The sequence below is a fragment of the Musca autumnalis genome, unplaced genomic scaffold, assembly GCF_047663935.1.
Source record: "Musca autumnalis isolate F117 unplaced genomic scaffold, ASM4766393v1 scaffold_2, whole genome shotgun sequence".
Taxonomy (NCBI): domain Eukaryota; kingdom Metazoa; phylum Arthropoda; class Insecta; order Diptera; family Muscidae; genus Musca; species Musca autumnalis.
The window spans coordinates 15,492,412-15,503,412 of NW_027411755.1; the positions used below are offsets into that span (position 1 = coordinate 15,492,412).

General features: G+C 37.3%; 1 protein-coding gene across 2 annotated transcripts; it reads left to right on the forward strand.

Moving 5' to 3' along the window:
• Window positions 1-1,013: 1,013 nt before the first annotated feature.
• Window positions 1,014-11,001, forward strand: loqs (double-stranded RNA-binding domain-containing protein loquacious). Of its 2 annotated transcripts, XM_073967149.1 has the most exons (6): window positions 1,014-1,168; window positions 1,359-1,670; window positions 2,264-2,601; window positions 2,672-2,957; window positions 3,242-3,370; window positions 9,508-11,001. In XM_073967149.1, the coding sequence occupies exons 2-6, from the start codon at window positions 1,413-1,415 to the stop codon at window positions 9,754-9,756; spliced, it is 1,260 nt and encodes a 419-aa protein (XP_073823250.1). In that variant the 5' UTR covers window positions 1,014-1,168; window positions 1,359-1,412; the 3' UTR covers window positions 9,757-11,001. The 2 variants fall into 2 exon arrangements, with proteins under 2 accessions (XP_073823250.1, XP_073823251.1); XM_073967150.1 differs by lacking the exon at window positions 3,242-3,370 and having other exon boundaries at window positions 1,019-1,168.

The window sequence follows — 11,001 nt, forward strand, 5'->3', positions numbered from 1 at the left end:
ACCAAACAATACTTACGTTAAATTATTACTAGGATCTTGGGCAAGGACTCAATAGCCCCACCCAAAATATATCCAAGAGACTCGAAAATATGTTATATATGCTTAGTAGGCATAACAAAAAAATTACACGCACCTGTTTCCAATCCAATAAAGGAATGTAAATGGGTTGCAGTATACCCATATGTATGTGTACAGTGTACAATCACTATGAACGATAAATCCACTATTTGGTACCCTGCAGATTTTTAAAAAACGTGTGTTTTTTAATGATCTCTGTATTTTTATTAAATATGTAGGCAAGACTGTCAAAAAATGTAATTTCACGTTTTTAAGTATTGTTATATTATTTATTTCTTCTAAAAATAAAATATGTCTTTTTTGTTGGATTAAAAAAGGTCTGTGAAATGTAGAGCCTAATTTTCTATATAAACAAAGAGTGTGGTTTGATTTGATATTATTTTATTATTTGCTGACACAATATCACGCAAAAAATGCAAAATATTATAAAAAATAGAAAATAAATAAAGAAATATTTAAGAATATGTATAGGGGTAAAATTTACCACCACGTCAAAAAGTACGTCCTACATTTTCACCTCCAAAGTTAAAGGCTAATTCAATTTACAATAACTTGTTTTGATCAGCTGCACATATGCATCTACCTTGATCATTGTGATATGTTTGAAATCAACAAAAAATAAGTGTAAACACCGGGGTGTATTTCAGGATTTCGTGAAATCCAGTGGATTTTGGAGCGCAAGTGTAAACTTTCCATCGTTATATATTCGCTAATATGTGCAATATTGGAGATTTTCCTTACGCCATTTACTCTGTGCGTCCACACCAACAAAAATGTAAAAACGTCTACTACGTCTCCACATTGCCTCAGTGGGTAGATATGGAATGTTTTTATTTAGTGTCATATGACATTGATAGATAGTGTAATCTACCTCTAATCGCGGCGGCTGAACGCTTAAAAAATAAGTGGCGGCGGCGCGCCGCCGACTGACAATTGACTCGCTTCAGTCTCTGGTATTCATTTTTTCATTGCATTTGTCGTTCGTTCGCTAACTCGTCGGGTTGAGTGAGATTTGCTGCTTTTTATTTGAAGATAAATTTTATGAAAATTACAATTTATTTTTAGATAAATATCAGTGCAAATCAAAGAAGTAAGTAACATTATTTAATTATTACAGATTGTATATAAAAATCTATTTTTTTATGAATATTTGCAACATTTTCATTTGTATCTTATTGATTTTTTCCTGGTTGAATTTTGTGTATATCGGTGAAAAAACTACACTACATACATATACAAACATGAAAGAAATAATTGATCTTCTATAATTTTCATTGCAGACGCCAACAAAAAACCAACAATTTTATAAAATCTGAATTAAAAAATACAATAAGATGACATCTATACCAACTCCTGATGGACAACAACAACCGACCATTGGCTATGCACCTCGTCGCACATATGAAGGACAGCAACCAGGAACAGCAAATGGGCAAGGTGTTGGTGGGCAGATACCAGTAACTGGAGCCACTGCTCCTCCATCTATGCCTACCAATCCAACCATCTTGCAAAGGCCCAAGGTTAAGAAAGAGAAAATTGCCGATTTAACTAGTGCCACTGCAAAAATGGCTATTGATGAGTCCATTAAATTGGTATGTATATATATCGACTAGGAAAAGGTGGATGGATGTATGTATATGTATGTACATATGAGAATAAGTTCAGGTTTGGGGGTGGATTTTTTGTAGGGTACAAAGAGTAGCTGGACTAATGGAAGTTTAAACGAATTTGTTAATGGAACAGGAAAGGGAAAGAGTTTATAGTTTATGAAATTAAATATATATAAATATAATCCAAAGCTTAACAGTGCAAGTTTTCATTTAAAAAATATCACTTTTTTGATTTCCCTTTAAAAAACAAAGTTACAATATACATATCTATCAAAAAAAAAAAAAAAAAAATCTACAATAAATATCTTACAAAACTCTTCTATGGCGCTCTCCTCACCCCCTTTTTGATCAACTTTTCCCAAGTGCCTGCCGTTTTTAAATGTTTGTTTATCGTGACATGAGTATAATAGAGTATATAATAGGTAGCCAACGTCATTCTAATTAACATGATAATAAAGTTGTGCATTATTACTATATTTACTAAGTCGTTCTCGTGTACAATACATTCACACCACATATCTATTTGTTAAAAGTGCTCTTATCATTATTTTCCTGTTTTTTTTTTCTCTTCCTAGACTGATGCAAATGGCATTGCAATGAAAACTCCGGTTTCATTGCTACAAGAGCTGCTAAGTCGTCGTGGTATAACACCCAGTTATGAATTGGTGCAAATTGAGGGTGCCATACATGAACCAACTTTCCGTTATCGTGTCTCATTCAATGACAAGGATGTACCATTTACTGCAATGGGCGCTGGACGCTCTAAAAAAGAGGCTAAGCATTCAGCAGCTAGAGCTTTAATAGATAAACTAACTGGTGTGCAATTACCAGAGACACAAACAACAACAACGGCAACCGCCACTAATGCTGCAGCTGGGGTAGATGGAAATGCCAATGTTTCAGGTGGAGGAGAGTAAGTTTTGAAATTATATTATTTTATCTTAATTATTTTTAATTAATTCAATTTTTTCCTTTAATTCTAGTGCGGCTGACAAAATTGTTGGCAATCCCATTGGTTGGTTACAAGAAATGTGCATGTCACGCCGTTGGCCACCACCAAACTATGAAACCGAAACTGAAGTTGGTCTACCACATGAGAGACTCTTTACAATTGCATGTACCATTTTGAATTTCCGTGAAGTTGGCAAGGGTAAAAGTAAGAAAATTGCCAAACGTATGGCAGCCCATAAAATGTGGACACGTTTACAGGAAACACCACTTGATAACAATCAATTGGCCGAGTCAATGGGCACGGAGTTGGGTGGTGATGTAAGTACATATTTGAAACATAACTATAAATCGTATAAAATAGGGGTGGAAGTTGTCCAACCACCCTGTTCATATTGCTTATTATTTGTTAGTCCGTGTCCATTATAACAGTGCAAGAGGGTGTGGGTATATTTATATTTTTCAAGTCACCATTTAACTGGTTAAGTTTTGAAAAAATGTTTTAAGTTATAACCGAAAACACATCTATCCTTTTTAAAGATGTTGTTCATTTTCCTTTTTCTTTTTTGCAATATGCCAAGTTAACGAATTTTTTCTTCTTACAGAAGGCCAATTATTATGGTGATTTGAAAGATATTACTGTACCAACTATCACCAGTCAGCATAGTGCTAAAGTTTCCCAATTCCATAAGACCCTTAAAAACTCGACCGGAAAAAAACTTCATAAGTTGCAGGTGAGATTTTTTTTTATAAGAAAAATTTAATGAAAACTATAGTGTTCCACGACAAAAGATCTACAGTATATGCATGAGAAGTATTAAAGAAGAGATTCAGAAAGGCCTTAAACCAAAATCATTTAAAACCTAAGAATCCTTGAACGAATGCTTGCCTTGAATTTGGTAGTTTTTTTTTTTTTTTTTTTTTTTTTTTGATAATTTTGAAACTAACGTTCACTATATGTTATATCTGAGCAATTCACACTTTCCCTAGCAATAGGTCTCCGTTCTGAAAAAAATCTAAGACCACAAATAAAATTGCCAAACAAACACACGAACGACGTAAACATACTGTCGTATGTGACCCCTAGAATCTTGAAGTAGTTAGTAGTTGGAATTCTGCTACCATGACATTCAGCTCAGTGCTGAGTGATCATAGATTTATTGGCAGATATTTGCATATTCCTCGCGCAGAATAGGTGGTAAGATGGAGCAAATATATTTCATCAGCATTTCGAAAATGGCACAAGGGAAACTACCCGACCTCAAAATCATACAATCATCGACATACATAACGATTTTCTCAATGCCGTCTGGAGGGGGTGAAATACATGAAAGATAGAGAGAGGTGAGGTCAAACAGTTCTGAAGGTATCACCACACCTTGGGGAAACTCCTTGTTTCACTCTAAGTGGCTTCGTCAGGATAGTTATTTCTGACGTTGGCTAGGAGTAAAACTTCAATAGTCTTTGCTAAGGGTGACAAAAGCGAAATCCGTATGAGCGATTCACCTTAGCTGACTTCAGTAGCGGAGCCACCCTGCCCATTTTCCAAATTTCGGGCATCTTGAGCGAGGGGTTGATAACTTTAGTGAGATACTCAACTCAATCAGCTGTTTCAGCATTACCATGGAGACTCTCATCAGGACACTTTGGATTATTTAACCTTCCTGATGACATTCACAACATCATCCATTGTAAATTGTGGTGGTTCATTCTCGACAGTAAGAGGTCTAATGCGACGTAGTACTCTTCTCTTCGCCCGCTGACTCAAAGGCTACTCGACGAATTGTAGATTAAAATAACTTGCGCGCCTCTTCGGATCAGCCAGCGTAACATCCCCAAACGTAAGGTGAGCCCCTATCTTCCTTACATCCAGGCTTCGAGAGTGACTGAACCGTTGCCCACAATTTACTAATTCCAGCTTCAATGTTGGTCAATAGAAGCACCCTTTCTATACGAAAGGGTCTATAGAAGCACCCTTTCTATACGAAAGGGTATATAGAAGCACCCTTTCTATACGAAAGGGTCTATAGAAGCACCCTTTCTATACGAAAGGGTCTATAGAAGCACCCTTTCTATACGAAAGGGTCTATAGAAGCACCCTTTCTATACGAAAGGGTCTATAGAAGCACCCTTTCTATACGAAAGGGTCTATAGAAGCACCCTTTCTATACGAAAGGGTCTATAGAAGCACCCTTTCTATACGAAAGGGTTTATAGAAGCACCCTTTCTATACGAAAGGGTCTATAGAAGCACCCTTTCTATACGAAAGGGTCTATAGAAGCACCCTTTCTATACGAAAGGGTCTATAGAAGCACCCTTTCTATACGAAAGGGTCTATAGAAGCACCCTTTCTATACGAAAGGGTCTATAGAAGCACCCTTTCTATACGAAAGGGTCTATAGAAGCACCCTTTCTATACGAAAGGGTCTATAGAAGCACCCTTTCTATACGAAAGGGTCTATAGAAGCACCCTTTCTATACGAAAGGGTCTATAGAAGCACCCTTTCTATACGAAAGGGTCTATAGAAGCACCCTTTCTATACGAAAGGGTCTATAGAAGCACCCTTTCTATACGAAAGGGTCTATAGAAGCACCCTTTCTATACGAAAGGGTCTATAGAAGCACCCTTTCTATACGAAAGGGTCTATAGAAGCACCCTTTCTATACGAAAGGGTCTATAGAAGCACCCTTTCTATACGAAAGGGTCTATAGGAGCACCCTTTCTATACGAAAGGGTCTATAGAAGCAGGCTTTCTATACGAAAGGGTCTATAGAAGCACCCTTTCTATACGAAAGGGTCTATAGAAGCACCCTTTCTATACGAAAGGGTCTATAGAAGCACCTTTTCTATACGAAAGGGTCTATAGAAGCACCCTTTCTATACGAAAGGGTCTATAGAAGCACCCTTTCTATACGAAAGGGTCTATAGAAGCAACCTGTCTATACGAAAGGGTCTATAGAAGCACCCTGTCTATACGAAAGGGTCTATAGAAGCACCCTTTCTATACGAAAGGGTCTATAGAAGCACCCTTTCTATACGAAAGGGTCTATAGAAGCACCCTTTCTATACGAAAGGGTCTATAGAAGCACCCTTTCTATACGAAAGGGTCTATAGAAGCACCCTTTCTATACGAAAGGGTCTATAGAAGCACCCTGTCTATACGAAAGGGTCTATAGAAGCACCCTGTCTATACGAAAGGGTCTATAGAAGCACCCTTTCTATACGAAAGGGTCTATAGAAGCACCCTTTCTATACGAAAGGGTCTATAGAAGCACCCTTTCTATACGAAAGGGTCTATAGAAGCACCCTTTCTATACGAAAGGGTCTATAGAAGCACCCTTTCTATACGAAAGGGTCTATAGAAGCACCCTTTCTATACGAAAGGGTCTATAGAAGCACCCTGTCTATACGAAAGGGTCTATAGAAGCACCCTGTCTATACGAAAGGGTCTATAGAAGCACCCTTTCTATACGAAAGGGTCTATAGAAGCACCCTGTCTATACGAAAGGGTCTATAGAAGCACCCTTTCTATACGAAAGGGCCCATAGAAGCACCCTTTCTTTCCGAAAGGGTCAATAGAAGCACCCTTTCTATACGAAAGGGTCTATAGAAGCACCCTTTCTATACGAAAGGGTCTATAGAAGCACCCTTTCTATACGAAAGGGTCTATAGAAGCACCCTTTCTATACGAAAGGGTCTATAGAAGCACCCTTTCTATACGAAAGGGTCTATAGAAGCACCCTTTCTATACGAAAGGGTCTATAGAAGCACCCTTTCTATACGAAAGGGTCTATAGAAGCACCCTTTCTATACGAAAGGGTCTATAGAAGCACCCTTTCTATACGAAAGGGTCTATAGAAGCACCCTTTCTATACGAAAGGGTCTATAGAAGCACCCTTTCTATACGAAAGGGTCTATAGAAGCACCCTTTCTATACGAAAGGGTCTATAGAAGCACCCTTTCTATACGAAAGGGTCTATAGAAGCACCCTTTCTATACGAAAGGGTCTATAGAAGCACCCTTTCTATACGAAAGGGTCTATAGAAGCCCCCTTTCTATACGAACGGGTCTATAGAAGCACCCTTTCTATACGAAAGGGTCTATAGAAGCACCCTTTCTATACGAAAGGGTCTATAGAAGCACCCTTTCTATACGAAAGGGTCTATAGAAGCACCCTTTCTATACGAAAGGGTCTATAGAAGCACCCTTTCTATACGAAAGGGTCTATAGAAGCACCCTTTCTATACGAAAGGGTCTATAGAAGCACCCTTTCTATACGAAAGGGTCTATAGAAGCACCCTTTCTATACGAAAGGGTCTATAGAAGCACCCTTTCTATACGAAAGGGTCTATAGAAGCACCCTTTCTATACGAAAGGGTCTATAGAAGCACCCTTTCTATACGAAAGGGTCTATAGAAGCACCCTTTCTATACGAAAGGGTCTATAGAAGCACCCTTTCTATACGAAAGGGTCTATAGAAGCACCCTTTCTATACGAAAGGGTCTATAGAAGCACCCTTTCTATACGAAAGGGTCTATAGAAGCACCCTTTCTATACGAAAGGGTCTATAGAAGCACCCTTTCTATACGAAAGGGTCTATAGAAGCACCCTTTCTATACGAAAGGGTCTATAGAAGCACCCTTTCTATACGAAAGGGTCTATAGAAGCACCCTTTCTATACGAAAGGGTCTATAGAAGCACCCTTTCTATACGAAAGGGTCTATAGAAGCACCCTTTCTATACGAAAGGGTCTATAGAAGCACCCTTTCTATACGAAAGGGTCTATAGAAGCACCCTTTCTTTCCGAAAGTGTCAATAGAAGCACCCTTTCTTTCCGAAAGGGTCAATAGAAGCATCCTTTCTTTCCGAAAGGGTCAATAGAAGCACCCTTTCTTTCCGAAAGGGTCAATAGAAGCACCCTTTCTTTCCGAAAGGGTCAATAGAAGCACCCTTTCTTTCCGAAAGGTTCTATAGAAGCACCCTTTCTTTCCGAAAGGATCTATAGAAGCACCCTTTCTTTCCGAAAGGATCTATAGAAGCACCCTTTCTTTCCGAAAGGGTCAATAGAAGCACCCTTTCTTTCCGAAAGGTTCTATAGAAGCACCCTTTCTTTCCGAAAGGATCTATAGAAGCACCCTTTCTTTCCGAAAGGATCTATAGAAGCACCCTTTCTTTCCGAAAGGTTCTATAGAAGCACCCTTTCTTTCCGAAAGGATCTATAGAAGCACCCTTTCTTACCGAAAGGATCTATAGAAGCACCCTTTCTTTCCGAAAGGATCTATAGAAGCACCCTTTCTTTCCGAAAGGATCTATAGAAGCACCCTTTCTTTCCGAAAGGATCTATAGAAGTACCCTTTCTTTCCGAAAGGATCTATAGAAGCACCCTTTCTTTCCGAAAGGATCTATAGAAGCACCCTTTCTTTCCGAAAGGATCTATAGAAGCACCCTTTCTTTCCGAAAGGATCTATAGAAGCACCCTTTCTTTCCGAAAGGATCTATAGAAGCACCCTTTCTTTCCGAAAGGATCTATAGAAGCACCCTTTCTTTCCGAAAGGATCTATAGAAGCACCCTTTCTTTCCGAAAGGTTCTATAGAAGCACCCTTTCTTTCCGAAAGGATCTATAGAAGCACCCTTTCTTTCCGAAAGGATCTATAGAAGCACCCTTTCTTTCCGAAAGGATCTATAGAAGCACCCTTTCTTTCCGAAAGGATCTATAGAAGCACCCTTTCTTTCCGAAAGGATCTATAGAAGCACCCTTTCTTTCCGAAAGGATCTATAGAAGCACCCTTTCTTTCCAAAAGGATCTACAGAAGCACCCTTTCTTTCCGAAAGGATCTATAGAAGCACCATTTCTTTCCGAAAGGATCTATAGAAGCACCCTTTCTTTCCGAAAGGATCTATAGAAGCACCCTTTCTTTCCGAAAGGATCTATAGAAGCACCCTTTCTTTCCGAAAGGATCTATAGAAGCACCCTTTCTTTCCGAAAGGATCTATAGAAGCACCCTGTCTTTCCGAAAGGATCTATAGAAGCACCCTTTCTTTCCGAAAGGATCTATAGAAGCACTTTTCTTTCAGAAGGGGTCTGGAGAAGCACCCTTTCTTTCAGAAGGGGTTTATAGAAGCACCCTTTTTTCAGAAGGGGTTTATAGAAGCACCCTTTTTTCAGAAGGGGTTTATAGAAGCACCCTTTCTCTCAGAAGGGGTTTATAGAAGCACCCTTTCTCTCAGAAAGGTCTACAGAGGCACCCTTTCTTTCCGAAAGGGTCTACAGAAGCACCCTTTCATTCCGAAAGGATCTATAGAAGCACCCTTTCCTTCTGAAAGGGTATATATAAACACCCTTTCTTTCCGAAAGGTTCTTTAGAAGCACCCTTTCATCCGAAAGGTTCTTTAGAAGCACGCTTTCATTCCGAAAGGTTCTTTAGAAGCACCCTTTCATTCCGAAAGGATCTATAGAAGCACCCTTTCCTTCTGAAAAGGTCTATATAAACTCCCTTTCTTTCCGAAAGGTTCTTTAGAAGCACCCTTTCTTTCCAAAAGGGCCTATAGAAGCACCCTTTCTTTCCGAAAGGGTCTATAGAAGCACCCTTTCTTTCCGAAAGGGTCTAAGCAGCCTTTCGTTCCAAAATGGTCTATAGAAGCACCCTTTCTTTCAGAACGGTTGAATAGAAGCACCCTTTCTTTCAGAACGGTTGTAATGAAGCACCCCTTTTTTAGGAAGAGTCAATAGAAGCAACATTTCTTTAGGAAAGGTACGGAGGGATTATTTCTAATAAAAAATCATTAAAAATATTAAAAGTCGCCATGTGCCCATTTTTTTTTTTTAATAAATTTGTATTAAAACTTTTATTTTTTTTATCTCTTTGCAGAAAACTTGCTTGAAAAGTCCCAAAATTGAATATGTCAAACTATTGGCAGAAATTGCCCAAGAAAATCAATTTGAGGTCACCTATGTTGACATCGAAGAGAAGACCTTTACCGATCAATATCAATGTTTGGTTCAACTTTCAACATTGCCAGTTGGTGTTTGCCACGGCTCAGGTCCAACACCAGCTGATGCACAGAAAATGGCAGCTCAAAATGCATTGGAATATTTGAAAATTATGACCAAAAAATGAATGGTATAATTAAGAAACTAACAAGAGGCAGAAGAGGGGTAAGCAAATGACAGGTATCAAAAAAGCTCGGCCCCCAATAATTTTTTGTAGTCTGTAATGCAGCTGTCGCAACTATAAAGAGAACCTCCATTGATGCTACTTTTTAACAATAACACAACAAAAAAGAAAAAATTGGAAATTTGGTTTTGTTTTTTATGTTTAGAAATTTTTCGTTTTTTTTTTTTTTTTTTTGAAAATTTCTACCACGAATATGTGGTAGGTAGATCCTTGAAAATCTCATATATTTTTTGAGTTCGAGTTTTATTTTGTACTTTACTTTTCGACATTGCTGCCAAACAGCTGCACGCTATTCTTAAAATAATAAGAAAAATAATTAAAAAAGAAAAACAAAAAAAATAATAATTATTATTATTTAACTATATACATAAATAACTAATATATAAAATATGCATTTTGCAAATTATCTACTTTAAATTACAAAAATATAAAATCCAAAAAAAAACTTGAAACTTGCTTAAAGATAAAAATCATAATAATAAAAAAAACTAAATGTCCACACTTAGAAATGCAAAAAAAAATTAAAAATGAAATGGAAAATTTATATTTTAACTTATAGTTATTTATGTAACTAGTTCAATCATATTCAATTCTCTGTAGCAATATGGGAAAGAACCTAAACAAATTGCATTCCAACTCCCAACTCTTGGAGTGCAGATAAATAATCATGAAAAACAAAAACCACTTTTCCTTTGATGATCGGTAAGCCTGAAAAAACAAACAAAAGGAGAATTAGAAAAAAATATACAAATGCAACAGCTCGTAACACTGTGTGGGAGGATTGGGTTCAATACAAGTATGTGCAATGCTTTTTAAAAATTTACTTAAATTTTAAATGAATCCTACTTAAATGTTCTAAATCCTCCTACACACAGTGTCGTAAAATTTCATGCAAACAAAAAAGGAATAATACTAACAACAAGGTACGCGTTTTATTGTTTAAAATCTATAGTTGCTGCAAACTATATGATGTTTAAACCCCATACAAGCTATACTTTGCATGGACCTAATGATAAATTTTCCACAAAGAAAAACATAATAATTGCAAAAATAAAATCAAAGAAAAAACATTTTGATGAATATAAAAACAAATAAGAAAAAGAAAACAAACTCTTTCCCCCCACAAAAACACACACACTCTCCACTTTAGTTATTTTATAATTTTTATCATACATTTTTTTTTTCTTT